The sequence below is a fragment of the Prionailurus bengalensis genome, chromosome A2 (assembly GCF_016509475.1).
Source record: "Prionailurus bengalensis isolate Pbe53 chromosome A2, Fcat_Pben_1.1_paternal_pri, whole genome shotgun sequence".
Lineage (NCBI taxonomy): Eukaryota > Metazoa > Chordata > Mammalia > Carnivora > Felidae > Prionailurus > Prionailurus bengalensis.
The window spans coordinates 38,268,834-38,288,200 of record NC_057348.1 but is presented as its reverse complement, the minus strand read 5'-3'; the positions used below and the strand labels follow the sequence as shown (position 1 = coordinate 38,288,200).

The window sequence follows — 19,367 nt, the reverse complement described above, 5'->3', positions numbered from 1 at the left end:
AGTTTGCATCCCGGAAAGGGAGGGACCCCGCCTGAAGTGACGGGGTGGGGGTTGGGCGGTCGGGTCCCGGAGAGTCCCCGCCGGGCTGAGATCAGGGCTGTAATTGGACTCAATGAGACTTAGATGGCTTGAGGCTCTTGTGTGTGGTAAGCCCAGGGACTTGTAAATGGAGGGAGCCAAAGTGAAATGGGAAGCACATTTAACCGTGACAGCTCTCGAAGTCCCCGTGTCACCTCAGAAGCTCACACAAGTTTTACTCTCGGACATATGGAGGCGTCGCAGAGTTGGTTCCTTTGAAGGGGCAGGGTTCTCTTGACTTCAGTGATGTGTGCTGAGGCAGACATGCGCTTCCGGCTGCCATTGTGCCCCGGGGCCCTAATACTCAGCCTTCACGGACACCTGAACCCAAGAGATGAGATTCAGAAGTAGAGAGACCCAAGTTGCTGAGCTAAGGTGGTGGGGACAGGAGGCAGAGGAAGCTGCTCACGCTGTTGGCACAGACACCGTGACCAGCCCACCACCCCGGCCGGCCCCATTCATCCAGAGAGCATGCGCACGTTGCACGGTAGCGATCCGCCAGGCTCTCTCCCCGCAAGGGCACTCTGGCTTTGTTGTACAACCAAAGGTCATCCCTTGCTTTATTTTAATTAGTTTGTGTAGAAAAAGGTATGTTTTTCACCAGTTCATTTTGGAGATTACTTTTCAAACAATGATGCCAGGAATAGTCAGCGTGCGCTGAAATTTACTGTCGCGTTTCAAGCTAAAGGTCAGGCCGTTACAGATAAAAGGATGCTATTTTTCAAATCACAGTTGTGGATGGCACCGAAAGGGACAGTGGGCTGGCGCTACCCTCTGTTACTTACCGCCCTCTCTTTCCTTTGTAGCAGCAGCTTCAAGAGTTTTATAAAAAACAACAGGAACAGTTGCAGCTTCAACTTTTACAACAACAACATGCTGGAAAACAGCCTAAAGAGGTACCGACAATACATATTTTACTTTCAAACCACAGATCCCGGAGGACGATCTAGTGGCTATTAAACTGTCATTCATCTTTTAAATGATTGCACAACTGAGCTATCGGTTCTCAGCTTTCAGGCCGAGAGTTAGTGTCCTGTTCTTTCTGAGATTTCTCTGGGTTCCGCTTGCTTGCTGCCCCAGGCTTGATGCTGGCACTGCGGCGGGTGCCCCACTGGGGAGCGCCGGGAAGCAGGATGGCGGGCAGAACCTTCGAGGCTCCTTTGGCAGACTGGTGCAGCCGCGGGCCGAGTTGGACCTGTGGGGCAAGTGCAGCGCGTTCAGCACAGTTTTACCTGGACACACACCTGACATTTTCCCCAGCTCAGGGAGCTTGGGTGTGTGGGGATGGCCCTTTCCTTTGCAAGAGTAAGCTCTTGTGAGGTTGGACAAACAGTAAAGTTAGAGCAAGAATCAGCATTCCTGTCTATGTCCGTTTAACTTCTTCTCACAAGTGACATGCCTATGGCAATCGCTCCGGGCAGGTAGGAGACGGTGTGAGTTACAGGGAAGGGTCCTCTGAGCTCGGATGTCTGGCGCGTCACGAAAGCGCATCACCGTGGCTCCTCCGTGCACAGCAATGTGTGAGAGCACGCAGTCCTTGCATGGGCCGTACCACCCCGCGAGGTGACAGTGTTAGCTCCGTAAGCGGTAAGGCCTTCCCGGGGAGGGTTTCCGTGTCTAACCTTCCCAGTTCCATGTCGGTGAAGGCCAGGCGAGGAGCCTCAGTGTGCATGTGTGCCTTGTCGTGACATCTTCCTACGGATTCCAGAGTTATCCGATGTAACTTGACCTCCTCACGTTCTTACGACGGGCCGGAACTCTTTTCACCTGTTCACCTTGGGATGACGCAGTTGGGAGTTTGGGAAACAGACAGCTCACTGTCCAATTTAACAGCTTCTTCGCTGGCCCTAAGCAAGCAGCCCCTTCCGTTAGCTTGGCGGGAGCCTTACACGGCGACTCTCCACATCCCTGCCCCTCACGTGAGTGTGAATGCCGGGCAGCACTGATTTTCCACCCTGGGACTGACGCACACATTCTTCCTTGGCCGGCTCCTCCCTCAGCATCAGTTGGGTACTTTATCCATGCCCTGCCAAGTTTTCACCCTGGAGTCCTGTTCAGCAGCCTGGATGTAAACCCCCGCAGAGTAGGGGCAGTTTGGGGGTGAAGGGGAGGAGGTGTTTCAATGAAAACGCGGACACAGCCTAAGTACAGTGGCACGCTACCGGGCGCTGCTCTAATAAAAAAGGGAACAGATTAAAAAGTGTCTAAAATGTAAATCTAAAGGACTAACAGTAATTAAAATGGAAATGGCACAGGGAGGGAAGGCATGTAATTGTGAGATATCACTGTGCAGAAGGCTCTCAGCTTTGTTTTGCTGGCTGTTTTTCTAATTCAGTAGGGCTTACTCATCAGTGGCAGTTCAATGCGCGTTAATGACTCTGGGATTGCAGGCATCACTCTGGACAAAGAAATGATTATTGTGCGGTCAAAAGAAGTTCAAAGACAAGAAGGGAATTTCAGTTTTTTTCCTTAGAGATCCACATTCAAGAGCATATAAATTAAGCCAAATGTTAAAAACCACAGTCTGAAAGCTGACTTCAAAGTCACAACTCTCTAATTAATGAACTGCGAGCTTCAGTTTGGACAAGTTGTGGTTTGATGCGCCCATAAATCAACATGACAGGCCTGTTTCACAGTCTCAGACAGTGCTTGTCATTGAGTCACATCAGATGTAAACACAGCAGAAAAAAGAAGGGATATGAAGGAGGTGCAATTGATCAACAGAATTGGTAAAAACCCACTTTTGAAGCACATTATGCATGATCACAGGAAATGGTTACAGCCTCAAGAGGTTTCCCCTTCTGCTGTTGCTTTTTTGAATCCGATTTCTAACAGCCTTCAAAAGGGAGAATAAGAATTATGGAGTTTCTCCCCTGTGGCTCGCAGGCAATAACCCCCTGTTGTTATTTTGTGCTTCTTTCTTTTCAAAGGCATCAAAATTTAGTTTTTTAAAGATCTTTAACTCTATATTTGAAGACAAACAAAAAAGGGCTGCCACTGTCATTCTTATCAGTTACCAGGGATTGTGTTTTTTCTTTCTGTTGCCACTTCTTATTAACCTCTTATTTGGTCTGTTAGACATAGTTTGGAATGCACGTCTGCACGCTGAGAGAACATGAAAGTTCACATGAGCTCAGAGGGCAGATAAAGAAATGTGAAGGCGAAAGTTACACAGCAGAAGGAAGGATAAAAGTTAACTCGCCCAAATTGCTGCTGTCAGCAAGGGGGTGCGTCTCGGCACACAATTAGGATGGTGGTGTCCGAGTCTGGAGAGGGAGCCCGGGAGAGAAGGGAGAACTCTGGACCAGAACGAGGAGGAGGTTAGACCTTGTAGTAGCCTTTTCAGCCTCTGTAGGACAGGAGCTTTGCTGTGGTCCCATTTTTGCCATCGGCTCCCAAGGCGAACGTGATACAAGACATGGGTCGTCTTCACATCCCGAGGGGTAGGCAGACGGGCGGGCGGGTCTCCTTGGATCCCCCCGTGTGTGTTGGTGGTGCCCCTGGAGTTGGCCGACAGCTTTTGTAACCACGATGAAGAGACCCTTATTTTCCCGAGGTAAGGGGGCAGTCTCCTGAAATGCCGATCCAGGTGGTGGTCCTTTAGTGCTACAGTCAAATGGAGTCACATGGTAGCAATTTCAGGATGTGGACTGGTGGTTATGATTTTAACAAGGTTTGAGCTTGGATGTTGACAGATGGAACAAGTATATTAATTTACTGAATCCCCAGTCATTAGTGGCTCATAATTTTGAATCGTCAGCCCCCGCCACCCTTTTCCCCTTTTTGATGACCTCTGCAGTAAGACACTTGATCCCGAGCCAGAACAATGTATCTTTACTCAACTTTTTTCTAAAGTTGCCTCGAGATGTTTCCTCGGGAAAGTTAGGCTCCCCATGGAGTTAGACCTAAGACCTTCTTAGGAGACGACCTTCTCTAGCCCCATACAGCTTCTTAAGTGACTGCCCACTAATATTTGACAGAACGGGTATGGAAAATGGAAGGCAGAATTAAGTTTAAGTCAGGCTACCAAAAGAAAAAAGATCCCATCCTGTGCGGGTGAGGTAGGCTCGGTTGATTGTTTTAAAAGGGCCGTTTGTCCGGGCAGTTATGACAGTTTATGTTAGGCAGCAGGGAGGAGCCGAAGAAAGGAAAACAGACCTTTGACTGCAGCTCTAGGGAGGGGATCTGAAATGCAAGGTTTATCAGGGCATTTTAGCATTTTAACACTGACTACTGACCTGTCCAGAGGACTGCGTGGAGACCTTTTTTGTGTGCATTCAATTGTGAGAAGTAAACAAACTGGCTCGTATCCTGTGTTTGGTAACTGGGTGGGGAGCACAGTTTGGCAACCAGTGTTGCTTTTAAATTCTTTCTGTGGACAATGGGCCTTGTATACTTTTATATCCTGGCTTTTCAAACGTGGACAGCTTTCATGAGCTTTTCCTAGGGATGGCCACAGAGACAACAGAAAAGCCATCAGTCATTTTATATAAATACAAAATTTTTAAACATTTCATTTACAGTAAGACAGGAAACACTCTCCCCAAACTCCAGCACCCCCTCTCCATTATTTTTGACTGCAAGAAGAGCTGGTTCCTCGCTCTTTTATTGTGTATCCATGTTTTTTTCTCTTCCTTCCTCCTCCTCCTTTTTTTTTTAAGTGTCATGAATTAATATCTGTTGAAGAAGTGAAAAAATCATTTTGACACGAATATAACTATCATTGGGTTTTACATTAATGTGATAACTTGGGAAGGGGTGAAAACAATTGGATCATTTTATGCATGCTGTTCATAAAATGAAAACACTGGCTTTTCATTTAAATGTATTTAAATTTTTGTTGTTAGTGGTATAGAATTTGTTTTTTGGAGTGAAACTCAATTAACTTTCTCAGTGGCACGGTAGTAAGTCTGAAATTGGTTGCTAATATGAGAATGACGGTTTTTACTGCAAAATAAACTGCATGGAGACCGAAAGGAAACCACTATTTTTCTCTTCCTTTGAACTTTTGCATCAGAAGGTCTTGATGCACATAGCATTTTATGGATGTATCAGATCAAGGTCATGTGTTAGGTTAAGTGAATGCAGTTGTTTGTAAAGTATAGTTATTAGAACCTCTGAAAGGGTTGTGTAGTCCCTCCTAGTTGCGAAAGCCTCCCTGATGTTCTGAATGATACTCAGAATTAGGAAGGAAAACGGATCTTGTTCTTTTCTCTAAGAACCTTTTTCTTGGGCCACAGTTTGGGAAGGGTTAAGGCTGCTTTCATAATTGTTAGCCATAATGTGGCTAAGACCTCCACCTCGATTTGATTCCTAGTAGATTAAGGATATTAGATAATTTCCTTCTATTTATTGTACTACTGCACTGTATTATCTTTCTATCACTCAGATAATTACTGAGGAAATCTACATTAATTTTTTTTGGCTGGAGCGAGGCCTGCTAAACACAGGAATGATGTATTGATGTTTTACACAACAAAAGTTTTCCTCCTGTCATTGTCCAATCAACAAAAAGATATTTATCATACCGTAAAGCCCCTTCTTTTCAAGAACAAAGCAGGGCGGGTGAAGCAGGACAGGGGAGCTGACCTGGGGGTTTCTGAAACTCAAGCCAAGTGAAGGCATCTGAAGCTTAAAGTGTCCTTCATATTAAACACTCACAGTGGAGTACGATGTTGTTTGCTAAATTATGAATGTGTGTAATTAAAATCTAGTGGCTGTTTCTATGAAAGATTTACAATGTTATTTCATCGTTTGTCATGGCTAATTAACAATATTAGATGAAGTTTTTCTTCTTCAAAGGTCTGAGTTTTTCTCATTTATTTATGTCAGGAGTGATAAACAGAGTAGTTAAAAGCTGCCGGTGCAGGCAAGAGGAAACCAGCTTGTTATTCCATACCCCCCCCCAAGGTTCAGGGTTCAAATCCCTGCAGACTGGAATGGTGCATTCCTTCTCTGTAGTGCGAGTGATTGAACATTGGAGAGTCTGGAAGTTCACATCTCGACTCTAAAAACTCAGGACTTTCTAACTGTAGGTTTTGAAAAGCTGACTGGACCAACAGAGTATATTTCTGGGCCCCAGGCAGCAGAAAGGGAATGCCTCCAGCATCTCCCCCACCCTCCCCATTCTCCTCAAACGTCATAGGTGCTGTCCTTTGTTTTGTTCTGTTTTGAATTTTTTAATGTTTATCGTCATTTATTTTTGAGACAGAGCATGAGCGGGGGAGGGGCAGAGAGAGAGAAGGAGACAGAGAATCCGAAACAGGCTCCAGGCTCCAGGCTCCGAGCTGTCAGCACAGAGCCCGACGCGGGGCTCGAACTCATGAGCCGTGAGGTCATGACCTGAGCTGAAGTCGGATGTTTAACTGACCGAGCCACCCAGGCGCCCCGGGTGCTGTCCTTTTTGCACCAGCCTGGACGCTGAGCCCTCCGCCAGCCCCCAGTAAGCCTCGGGCTTTGGCCGTGGCAGCGTGTTGCGAGACACCCACACTTGGAAACTTCCCCGGGAAGCGGCCGTCTCATCTTTTCCTTCCTGGTCTCTTACAGCAGCAGCAGGTGGCTACCCAGCAGTTGGCTTTTCAGCAGCAGCTTCTACAGATGCAGCAGTTACAGCAGCAGCACCTCCTGTCTCTGCAGCGCCAAGGCCTTCTCACAATTCAGCCCGGGCAGCCCGCCCTTCCCCTGCAGCCCCTCGCGCAAGGTAAGCCTCCGTGAGCCGGCCGTGAGCCTGGCGGCGCGGCCCCGCAAAGACCGTGGGGCAGAGGTGGGGCCGTCTGTTGGGACAGTCCGGCTAGCTCATTGGTGGGGAGACGGTCCACCTGCAGCAAGCGTGTGCTGACTTCAGAGAAAAGGCTGCGCGAGGTCACCAGGGTGAAGGGCTTGTTGGTGGCAGCTTGAAGACCTGGGGTGGTCTGATGCTGAGTGGTAGCAGAGGAATCTTACTGTGGCGCCTTCTTGGAGTACGAGAAAGCGGCACCACCTTGACGTAGCATTTTAATCAGGTCCAGCGTTGTCGGCTTGGAATCACGAATGAATTTTCTTGAAGGCTCTTGTTAGCCACATTGAGGTGTATTTTATGTCCTGTAACTTGTTCTGTTTGAAAGCTTAGCAGTGCTTCCTTAAATGCCACTTTTTAATTGCTAGGGATAAATCCAGGTTTATTTTTCAATCAGCGATCCAGATGCATCTCTTTGGTTGGGTTTTCTTTTTGTCATTGCTTATTTGCTTTCGTCTCTTGGTTGTTTTTTGTTTATTTATTTTTGAGAGAGAGAGAGAGTGAGAGAGAGAGAGAGACAGAGAGAATGTGTGCAAGCAAGGGAGAGGCAGAGAGAGAGGGAGACAGAGGCTAGGAAGCGGGCTCCGTGCTGAGAGGGGAGAGCCCAACGTGGAACTCGAACTCACAGACCGTGAGATCACGACCTGAGAGCCAAGGTCGGACGCTTCACTGAGCCACGGAGGCGCCCCACGTCTGTTGGTTTTTGAGCAAGTTCAGTTCTACGCTCATCAGAACAGCTAGCATATCTAGCTCTTCTCTTCAAAAACTAGAGTTCCTTGAAAATGAACAAGATTTGATGGGTTTCAAAATTTCTTTTGAAAAGCCATTGACGTGTTATTACAGTGGGTGTTGAACATCAGAAACAGATGAGGATTCTAGCCATTTTAGGACATCATCATGGTTTAAGCAACTCATGGACATGCGTAATGTGAATGCAAGTGGATTATTCAGAGGCAGAAAGAAGGAAAAGTATGGAAGGAAAGAAAGTATCCTGCCATGTTTTGAAATACCAATCCCCCGTCTTGTGCACGTTTCAGTTGCCCGCTCAGGGCCCCCAGGCTTTGTAATTCTAAAGGCTTGGATGTACATGTTTGAGCCTTAAAGACTAGTAGCTAATTTTGGTCAAGTCTTAGATTCATTTACCTTCTGAAGAGGTTTGAAAATGGGGAACCTCCTTCACCCTTCATGGTGATTAAGACCTGCTCATTTGTTCAGTAACTTTAGATGTCATGTGAAGCCAGTGAGGCATGTCTACATTTGAATCTTTCTCGAGTCAGCCACACCCAACTTCTATTCCTTCCGGGGGTTTTTTGTTTTTGTTTATGTTTTCAGTGCTGAAACTGGGCTTCTCCCTCTCATGTCCCTCTTGGCCCTCCTCCCCTTTTTGCCATTACTGTCCAACTACTGGGTGCATGATCAGCATCTCCAGCGGCTGTCAAAATAGAAGATTTGGTAACCGAGCAATACAAGGGGCGAGGAAAGGACACATCACCTAATGCATTTTTGTGCTTGCAAAATGTTACAACGTGCATTAATTACACCTTCGGGTTTATAGTTGGAAACATTGCAGGCTGTTCTGACACACCCACTGGACGCAGGCTTCAACCTCTCATCTTTTCCCACCGCTCCTATACTATTAAGTTTGCTCACTAAGGTTCATTGTTATAGTACATCAGTTAAGCTGTCCAAAAGAGGGCAATTGGGCAGTGACAAGACAAGCTCATGTGTAATGTGAAAGAAATGAATGTGGTGATGCATGAAGTGTAATCTCTGCAGTAACATATCAGAGACACCAGTAGGTAATTCACTAGTCATGGCATTGATTGATATGCTTAGCAATCTGCTAGAACTATTAGCCCCTGCACCATTAGGAAGAAGCGTATTTAAAATCTAAGGGGTGCCCTTATGTGTGCCCAAGATACGTAAATGTAAATCCAGTAATTCTAGAGTCCTGTTCTGGCAGTGAAGTGAGAGCTACCATTGTCATTGCCATCTTTTGTGGAATCCGGAGCCTGGTTTTGTCTCTCCTACCCCGTCGCCCAAAGTGGCTTGAGAATTCAGTCATGTTGGACTACAACACAATTTTTTTTTATCAGAGACATGATGGCTTAAAACTGATGTCATTATGAGGTTTAAATCAACTTTCTGCTTGCTTGAACATGGTCACCTGGGTATGGATGTACAAGGACAAAAAAAGGTTGATCAACTCTGTTTGTCTTTGAGCCAGTGATACCTGGGGTTGTAAAATTGAGTTCCACGAGCAGTAATCTGTCAACTGTCCCCACAACATACATTTTTTAAGCCTGTGTCTGCATTTTCTTTTATAATGAAGGGGTCGGTTGTCCTGGAAAAAAAAATGTAGTAAGGCACAGAGGTTATGTGTTACAAATGCCAGTAGTGGCCACTTTGTGATGCAGTCACCAAGGTTCTTTTACATACCTGCTCATGGCCTTGGCTAAGTCACCTTAAACATGTGTAAATATGAAAGTATGAATAGACAGTAATATTTCAAAGGCCTTTTTTTTTTGCCTGAAGGCATTATGTTATGAAATGGAAGGACGTTTTTGTTGTTTTTAAGAGTACTCTAGAGTCTTCTCCGGTTTATATAATGAGCACATGGGCTTTTCTCTCTGATTTCTTGAAGCATCTGAACCCACCCCCCCCCCACCCCACAATCAGTAATTCCGTATAGAAGTAGATTTTCATTATTATTCCCACCTTTGAATTTTTAAAATGGGAACTGTAGATTACATGGTTGGTATATATACCTATAATGAATTTAACGTGGTACCGTTATTCCTTTCTACCACATTGGAAATATGTGTGATGCTTTTTGGAAAATTGATAACCGTTTAGTCTGATGAGTGACTAGCTTGCCTTTTATCTGTCTTAATTCTATCATGAGATCCCGGCTGTCAAATAGCATCCTCCTGTAGATAGTACGCACTGAAGTAACAGTTTAACCTCACGAACAAGGTGTAGCATTGATGGAGGAGAGTGATTTGACTGCCTCTCTGTAGATCAGATGAGGATGTTCTTAAACGTAATTATCACAGTCAAATTTGACCCCGAAGTATGCCTGTTGTCAGTGAGTTGCTGTTTTATTTACCATTTCCCCCTGTGAGTGATGAAACACATTTGCCAGCCCACTGGAATAAAAGGAAGGTGGAATAACATTAATGTACTCTTAGGTGTAACAAGTGTAACAAGACATTTGCCTTTGTCTTTATTGGCTGGATAAACAGCTTGCTGTTCAAAGAACTTCAAAGTTCCGCTTTTCTTGGAGGGAAAGTGTTAACGCAGTTGTTCGAAACCGTGTTCTTCCATTTTTTTCACCTCCCATGCAGCTGACCCAGAAATCAATTAGTTTGAGTTGAAAAATAGGCGGCTTGTTCTTTTCATGTGTATTTACTCCCCGGAAAATAAAAATAGGTGTTGACTTGTGTGGCTTTCTATCAATATGCTATCATCCACAGACAAGCCCATTCACTCTTGTTTCCATTGAGTAAACAGTGGTCAGAGGGTCAGCCATATTCACAGGTAATTGTTGGTGTGCGGACATCAGTGGCAGGCCTGTTAGCTACAAACACATCCCACATGTCACTTCGGAAGGTGTTTGAAAATAATAGCCCAGATGCAGCAGAACCGGACGCGGGATTGTGTAGTGACCTTTCCCTTTGTTTAATTTGCCTCCGAGGCTTAATTTCAGGGGACAAGTAATAATTGAATATGCCTAATAACTAAATGCTCATTTGGGACAAAATCCATCAAAATATAATTGGCATTTGATTTTTATGAAGGGAGAAGAAAACCGAGTTGGCTGTCGAGGATGCGTTCTAAGAATATCTGACCACTTAATGTATCATTGGAAGCCTCCTTTTATAATATATATTAATTGCAAATACTTGAGCATTTGAACATTTTCGTGGAGAACCGTTAGGAGAGACCAACTGTTTTTGTTAACGCTCCTCTCAGAAAGGCGGGGAAGGTTATTGGTCTGCTGTGCAATAATTTACTCCTCTTTGATATGCAAACGATCCACGGTGAATATAAAAAAATCCTATCAGACTCATTTCACAGTTCTTAACCACTCGGATTCTCTGGAGTCCATTGCCTCATTAGACCAGTGCTCTCCAATGCTAGCATAATTAAAATCTTTAACAGTTTAGCAAAGTAAAGATGTTTGGCTGATCACGTTGAGATGATTATCTATCCATTGTATTCTAAATGACAAAAATAAATTAAATTTAGACCTTGGCATTTTTTATTATGTGTTTCAAATGAATATAATGCACACAGCCTTCTTTTTTAATTCAATACCTTAGGTTTGGTAAGAAACACGCCTGTTTCGGGTGCTTCTATATAGTCAGAAAATGGCAGGCTTTCTAGGATAGCTGTGTTACAGTTGATTGAAACAATGAACTGCAGTCCAGACATCCAGTTCTAATGTGGAGTTGCCTTATGCTGTACAGGGTTTACGATTTCCTTTCGCTGTCCTTTAGAAGGAACTGCTGTTTTTTGTTTGTTGGTGTCGTGAGCTACCATGTAGAATCTTTTTCTTCTCTGCCTGTATGCGCTAGCATATGCATTGAGGTGGGATTTGGAAATCATGGGCTGTAGAGGCATGCCTCTAAATAAAAATGATGAGGCCATGATAGCGAGATCGACGTACTGATTCTGTCTCCTCTTGGGGAAGATACAGGTTGACACTTACTCCTCAAGACCCAGGTCCATTTTGACCCCCTTAGGACACGAGAGAACTTTATTACTCCAAGTTTATTTTATGTTTGCATTTTATTCTGCAATGGTTCATTAGCATTGATCTAAGAAATGACAGTAATAATAGTGTTACTTGTTAAAAAAAAAAGTTACACAGTTTTTCAGTAGACACATCCATCAATTAAGCATGTGGTACTAGAAACCAAAATTAATGAGGAAGATAGGTGTGTTAATGAAATAATCATAGTATAATCAATTTGAATGTTAAAAGTTGAAAAGCATTTCAGGAAGACGATATGAATTCATAATTTATGTCTAAAAGTGATTAATAAAAACTATATTTAATAACAAAGCTATTTGTCATCATTTAAGACTTAAGCACAAAAATTATTCATTTTGTGGTTCCTGTTGTCATCATAGTAGAGTTGAACGAATTTATTTTGAGCCCCTTCTTTGTGTCTAAAAATACAACATCTATCTCCTTTTCAAAAATCTAGAAACAACAGTTTGGATGGAAGCATACCGTCTCTGCAAAGTAACTGTGTTTGGAATCCTTTCCACAGAGGTCTTCTATGTGTGACGAGGGCACTTCACCTCGGCTGTTCAGTAGAGAGACACAGTTGTTGCTGACCGTACTTGCCTTACTTGGGAGGGGGGAAAACGCACGCACCAAAAAAAAGAAAAAAAAAAAAAGAAAGAAAGAAAGAAAGAAAAAAAAAAAACCCTAACACTAGGCTTTGTTTACTGACTCTTTGATTTAATTACTGTTTGAAGAGGACGGAATTAGCTGTTAATTGATTTAATTATCCAATTTGTTTGTTTCAGGCATGATTCCAACTGAACTGCAGCAGCTCTGGAAAGAAGTGACAAGTGCTCATAGTGCAGAAGAAACCGCAGGCAGCAATCACAGCAGTTTGGATCTGACCACGACATGTGTCTCCTCCTCTGCACCTTCCAAGACCTCCTTAATAATGAACCCACATGCCTCTACCAACGGACAGCTCTCAGTCCACACCCCCAAAAGGGAAAGGTAGGAATGAGCTGCTGAGCTGTGTCCAGAACGGTCTCTGCCACGGGCGGGGTGGGTGGCCTTGTTCAGCCATATCTCAGCGATCCCTAATTGGATCCATGTGACTTGAATGTGCCTATAATTACTTTAAGAATGTGTTCAATATGGTTTGGGTGTGAAGCATCTAATTATTTTCACCTTTTCAACATGGAATTAGCGCTTATATAGGTCTACCCTTAAGCTTAAGAACCCAGGCAGGGTTAGTTTTTCCCTGCATGGGTTGGATTTCAAGGGTCCAGGCTTATTCTTTGGGCCAAGGGCTCACCCCACGCAAGCTGAACTCCTGGGCTCGAAACACCTTCTAAGGGAGTAGCAGAGTCTGGTACTAGCAATTGTGAGTCACAGGTCAAGAAAAGGTAGCATTTAGTCGCTCTGTACTGCCCTCCTTGAAGGCCTTTTTCATGGTGAATACTCAGCGAAGGTTTGAAGGATGGAGAGCTGGAAGGGGTCTGTGTATATGCACACACAATCCGTGTATATCCACACAAATTAAAAAAAGAATAAAGTCTTCCCTTCCAAAGAGGACTGCAGTGCTGTCTCAGTTGCTCTATTCCCGTTAGGAAGTGAAGACTTTATATTTTACAATTGCCCTCAGCTTCACTCGAATGTTAGCCGACGCCACGTTTGTTTGAGATAGCCAGAATACATCATGGGAGCAGAAGAGGTCTAAGAAAATGAAGCTGTTAATTCATGCTACTGGATCTCAGCACCCAAAAGCATTAATACTACTGTTGAATGCTTTTCAGAAGTGGAATATATATAATGCTCCTAAAATTAAAAAGATTTATTTTCAGTGTACTATTTTTAAACCGTTTCCCATCTATTTCGTATGCCCAGCTTCTCCACACAGAAGAAAAGAGACTTTCAAAGTAATGTGTGATAGTAAATGTCACTTCCAGCAGTAAAAACAAATTCTGTATTTTGTTTTTTTTTAATAAAAATGACTCAGTGAAAGTTTTTTTAATTATATTTTTCACTTGAGCAATTACAAATATAATTTCATATATTTCGTGAAATATTGAGCATTAAGAAGCCCACGGGTTTAATTAGATTTGTATCTCTCTACCAGCAACATTTTATCCATTTTGAGATCAGTAATCACAGAAACTGCTATGTGAATATTTGTGCCTGTGTGTGCGTGTGTCCCGTTCAAGCTTAAAAACGTGAGAGGGTCTGAGAGATGGAGATAATCTGTTTTAACCGAAACTTGCTACGATCCCTTTAAGATCACTTGGGAGTTTCTGTGGCAGATGTAGGGGAAGTAAAAGGTGTTTTAAATGACTGTTTGGGACAATTGGAAGGATGGAATGGTGGACTGTAAGAAGCTGTGTGGAGCCATTGGGCCACATGTGGCTTCTGTTGTTTTCCAGTGAGGATAGATTTGTATGTCCGGAGGCCAGTCTTAGCTCTTGCTTTATTATCTCTTACGGTGTCTTTGTACTTAAAAAACAAACAAAAAAAACCCTCAACATTAAATAGCTTTCAAAGAAAGGTTCCAGGCTGTCGTCCCCTGCTGTACTTGCTTTTGGTGTGTAAGGCTGATGATGCCCATTTACTGCAGAGTGATCGAATTACATCTTCATCCGTAGGCAGAACGGGCCATCCACTAAAAAAATGCCGACTGATGCACTCAAGGTATTTGTTGCAATCTTGTCGGCCATGTGGAGCCTGCACGGATTTCCTGTGACACAGAAAACTCTTCTTGTTTAGATGCACTGTGCTCAGTTTCATTCTGAAAGGTTCTGTATCTGCAGTCAGGTGATAGATTAGCAATGAGGCAGGTGGGAGAAGAATAGCCCTTTTCAAACATCTTAAGGTGTATTTGAAAGTAAATGGATCTGATGGGCAGTCTAATTGCAGGAGAGTAAGTTTGTTGGAATATTTCGTTTTTTACGGTCCTTCCTTGGCTGCACAACAGTTAGGCTTAATCTTCATTATGCTACCTGGCCAAAATTAGAATATGGATCGGAAAAGAACTTGGGTTCTCCTGATCCTTAATCTGGCTGTAAAATCAGGCTGAATTTCCCAGTTATACATGTAAAGAGGAGACAATTAGGACATTATATGCCACTCCTTAATATCTGAGCTCTCAGTTTATATCATAGGGTAGGTTCCTAGTTGTGGCTGAATTAAAAGAAAATTCTAGTGACCCTATCTTAGCCGAATGTAGTGAACAAGACAAATGGGTACCTTAGGTTAGAGATAATTCAAAAGTTACAGACTTGCAGAATCGATCATTAAAAATTCAATTATTAGTTAGCCAGCTTTGTGTACGTACAGGTGCTTTTCATAAGGTTTTATCTGGTTTTACCTTACGATTGTTTTTTAAATCAGGAATGTGGTATCCTGTTCAGTGGAAAATGGTAAAAAAAAAAAAAAAAAAAGCCATCACTATAAAAATACGTTTTCACCTATGCGCTGCCCAGAGGTTTCTCGCAGGGGTCCCTTGGAGAATTGTCACCCCTTCCTTGGCAGTGCATGTGTGAAACACGTAACTTTGTGGGCTCTCCGTTGACTTCGGCGTGGTATCCTTTCCCCCTCTCTGTCCTCCTGGAGCAGTGTCTGAACAAGCAGAAGCCTCTGTCGCACTGAATAATAATCTAGCCCTTCAAACTCCCATCTCAGGTGAACAGCTTAGGAATTCCTCCTGCAAGGATTCAGGAATGCCCTGTGTGAAAATGGGTTGGAAAAAGGCAGCATCCTAGGGGTTTTTGTTTTTTGAAGTAGTCACCTGTCTGACAGTCTCACCGAGGTCACATATTTCTGTGTCATTTGGAAACCGCCTCACACCCCCCCCCCCCCCGCTCTTGCCCCCATGCGTTTTGCGGGCTCCTGTGAGCAGCCGCTGTAGCAGCAGCTCTGGGGTCTGGTGAGCTGCAATCTGTTAAGGAGATAAATAATGTGCTTGGCACGACACTCCTACTCTCCTCTTTAATTTGTCTTACACAAGGAAAATTATAATTAAATCATTCAGGGTAAACCCTTGAGTGCAGAGAAGGGAAAAAACACACTTTGGGAAAGATTGCCAATAGAAACCCACTTCCCTGTTGCGCAGGGTAGAGACATTTATCAATATTCAGCACTATTACGAGAGGAGCGGCCCATGTGATTTGTGAGGCGGATGCCAACGCTCAAATCAAGGCTTGTTAAGATCCTGTCCCTGCGCAATCACGGACATTCAGCATCATTAGAATTCAGTACTGGCGCCGTGCTTCATGCTTTGATTTTCTCCCAGCGATTTAATAATGTTTATTGTGCTGATTATATATACATTCATTGGTGCAATAAACATACCTCGGTTGCCAGCGCCTGGGAGAAGCGTGGCGAAGGTGAAGTTCAGCGGGCAGGAGCTAGAGGTAGCTGAAGAGGAAGCAGGCACGTTCGCCTCTCTCACTGTCATTTTATTCCCGCGGACCAGGGAGCCGTGACGTCTTAGACGAAGAGATGAAACTCAGACCTGGGATACCTGTGAGCATGAAGCTGTGATGTTGTTTCCTTGACTTGCCTGACTGTCTTGCTTTAGGAAATTCCAAGTTTTGGTGTGGGTAAACAAAACCAACGGAATGCAAATGAAACATTTATTAAAATGCTAAATTTAGTAAAGCCCTTTGAGCTTCTTGGATCAAAGCAGCTATGTAAATACAAATAGCAATTACTACTTAAGTAATTGCCTGAATTAAAATTCTAAATATCACATTATATTATGGTGCACTAGGGAAAGGAAAGTGAACTCACATTTAATCAGTTCTTTCTCTGTCCCGAGCACTGGCTAAACTCTTGTGTTTGGAGTGATGTCTCATTTTATCCTTGAGACTGCTGGGAAGCAGTCGGGAGTATTAGACCCATTTCACAGACAAGGAAATTGAATCATGGAGATTAAATAACTGACAAAGAGTCACAACTGGTTTGTGGCCTATCCAAGATCCAAATTCAAGCCTGTCTCTTACTAAACAGCACTTAAGGTTTTCATTCAGCCCAGAAGTGAATATTTAATTACGATAAGAATGACGCTCCTAAAATAAAGTTTAAATTTAATTTAAAGCCAACAAAACGTATGCTGACTTCACCTACTGTGTGCCTATCAGCACATTTTATAGGAAAATAGCAGAGTTTGCTCTTTTAAGGCAGTACTGGTATTTACTGGGCCTTTCCTAAAGGCAGGGGGCGGGTAGGATTTGTAAAATATAAACCACTCACAACGTGAAACAGCACAGAGGGAGCAAAAAGGAACCCCATGCTGGATTTGCACCCAAACGCCAAGCAAGCCTCCCTCCCTCTGAAACTGTCCCGCCTTTGCTCCTGGCCTTGTGAATCTCGCGTTTCCGCATCGAACACCTCATACGTTCTTTATCCTATTTCCCTTGTCCTCTGCAGTCTGCATTAGAAATATTCCAATTTTCTGACCCTTCCCAGCTTTTTGCTTTCAGATCAGCCGCCGCTAGCTAACTTGAGCGTCGCTGAGAGTCACAGCTGCTCTAGGTGTTAGCGTCGAGGCTTCCTTAAGCACCTGGCGGAAAAGGTTTCTTTCACCTTTGGCAAGACCATGGTTGTGCGGTCTCTTCTCTCTCTGCGGCTGTCCCGTTGTGCTCAGGATCAGGTGGCCCAAGTTGGGCCCCTTCCCTAACCTGCCCTCTGCCCAGTCCCCGTGTTCCTCCTTCCTTCTCGTGTGTTGACACAGCCCCTTGTATTCCAGTTGCTTGCATTTCCCACTTTTCCACACTCCACAGTGGGCAGCTGCCTTCAAATAACCCCTAAAGGTTTTTGCTTGGCTAGTGCACTTTCAGACACAGTCTCTGTTTCTGATTTGTGGCCTCTTGACATACTGCCATGTGTTTGACTACACGAACAATAACATTTGTGTTTCCCGCCCCACTCTTTTCAAAAGGCAAGGAATTCAAACGTGGACAGGCCTGGCATTTCATTTTTCTTTCTTTCTTTTTTTTTTTTTTTTTGGAACTAAATTCTCTGTTGATGAATTGGTATTGGTGTTCTTGGTTTACTTGCTAAAATTCTAGAAGTTTGTTTGTAGAACTGTTCCACTTATACACGCCTTTATCTGTTACATGTTTTCATACTCATGTTGCCGGACTATTGAGCCAGAAATGTAAGCAGTCAGCTCTAGGTCACATTACTCTGAACAGCTCTTCCTCATTTCAACTGTTGTTGTTTTCTTTTTGAAAACCAGATGATTTCTTCTCAGTTTCTTTTGATTTGAGGCATTTGAACCAACGAGCTACCCCAAATCTTTATTTTCCGTTAGAGCATTCCGGAGAGCATTCTCCCGTCAGACCGTCCCCGATTGTCTTCAAAATCATTACTGCTCCTTTCTGCCATTATGTGCTGGGGCAGCTGATCTGTAATAGAAGTCAGCCACTTACGGCCTTCCAGCCACATCTGGCCCGCTGCTCATTTTGCAAAATAAAGTTTTATTGGAACACAGCAATGATAACTCATTGACACATTGTCTGTGGCTGCCTTCATGCTACAGCGGCTGGTGGGAGCAGTTGCAGCAGGAACACGGCCCATAGTGACTAAAATGTTTACTGTCTGGCCATTTACAGAAAATAATTTGCAAACTCCTGATTTTAGCTCTAAGCAAAGTGTCTCTCAGATTTCCTGATGATATTTTCACAGGTATTTTCAAAAATACACAGCTTCCTAGGCCTCTCTCCTGAAGAATTGGATTATACCCGTCTGCGATGGGGTCAGTAATTGGTATTGGTCACACATAACCTATGTTCTTGCTACTCAGTGGCCACCGGCCAGCAACTTTGGCATTACCTGGGAGGAGCATGTTAGAAGTTCAGGGTCTTCGGTCCCACCCCAAACCCACTGAATCAGAGTCTTTGCTTTAACCGGATCCCCAGGGCTTGCTCAAATTTGAGCAGCAGTGCCAGTGGGCATGTTCACTTCACCTGGGTTTGGGCGCTGTTGGAAAGGGCAGAGTTTCCCCCCCCCCCCCAAAATTGGATTAACATCCCAGACATATGCAGCCCACAAAGCTAGTGATTTGCCATTCTTGTGTGAACCTAGACATTAGCGGTAGAATTGCCGGAAGGAATCGCTAGCTGGTATGGAATGGTGATGATAACGCAGCTGCTGTTTACTGAACTATTGGTTAGTGCTGGACACATGCTTCAAGGATTCCACGTAAGCCCCGATACTGATCTTCCCATTTAATCCTGACGGTAACTCTGTGGGGTCCTGTCTTCTTTGTACGATGACATTTGAGGGCTCAGAACACTCGTGTAGCTTGCACCAGCAACACAGTTAGTTGGGGTACCAGGCAGGGACTGGAACCAGGGTCTCTCCAACCCTCAAGTCCTTGCAATGACTGTCATAGTGGAGTCGTTCTCAAGTAGGCTGTTGATCAGCACTACCTTGGCTTCATCCCAGACTCCGGGGTTACGGTCCCGATGGGGCAAAGCTCCGAGATCAGGATGAGGCCATAGCCTTGAGGGGTGAGAGCCTGGGGCCAGACGTATCTGTTCAGCCATAATTTGGGAGAAGCTCCAAAGGGTCTCAGAGAGCAGCTCTCCTCCCTTGCGTCGTCTTTTTGCAGGGAGGCAGATCTGGTGACTCGCGGCAGAGAATGTGAAGAGCAGGCTGGGCATGGCCTGTCGCGTGTCGTGAGGGACGTGAGTGAGAAGTACATGTCGCCAGTCGCCGAAGCCTGAAATACAGGTGCTTCTTAGCCCCAAAGCAGACTGGCGGGAGTGACACCTG

The 19,367-nt window shown here is 44.3% G+C and overlaps 1 protein-coding gene across 7 annotated transcripts in view; it reads left to right on the top strand.

The window, feature by feature from the left end:
* Positions 1 to 19,367, top strand: part of FOXP1 (forkhead box P1) — a 596,530-nt gene that overhangs the window by 498,850 nt on the left and 78,313 nt on the right. For 5 of the 7 annotated variants that reach the window (XM_043587931.1, XM_043587932.1, XM_043587926.1 and 2 more), the window contains 3 exons: positions 885 to 974; positions 6,625 to 6,778; positions 12,398 to 12,602. In XM_043587931.1, the coding sequence (XP_043443866.1) occupies positions 885 to 974; positions 6,625 to 6,778; positions 12,398 to 12,602 (449 nt within the window). The remainder of the gene's footprint in view (positions 1 to 884; positions 975 to 6,624; positions 6,779 to 12,397; positions 12,603 to 19,367) is intronic. The other 2 variants (XM_043587930.1, XM_043587928.1) reach the window with 1 other exon arrangement.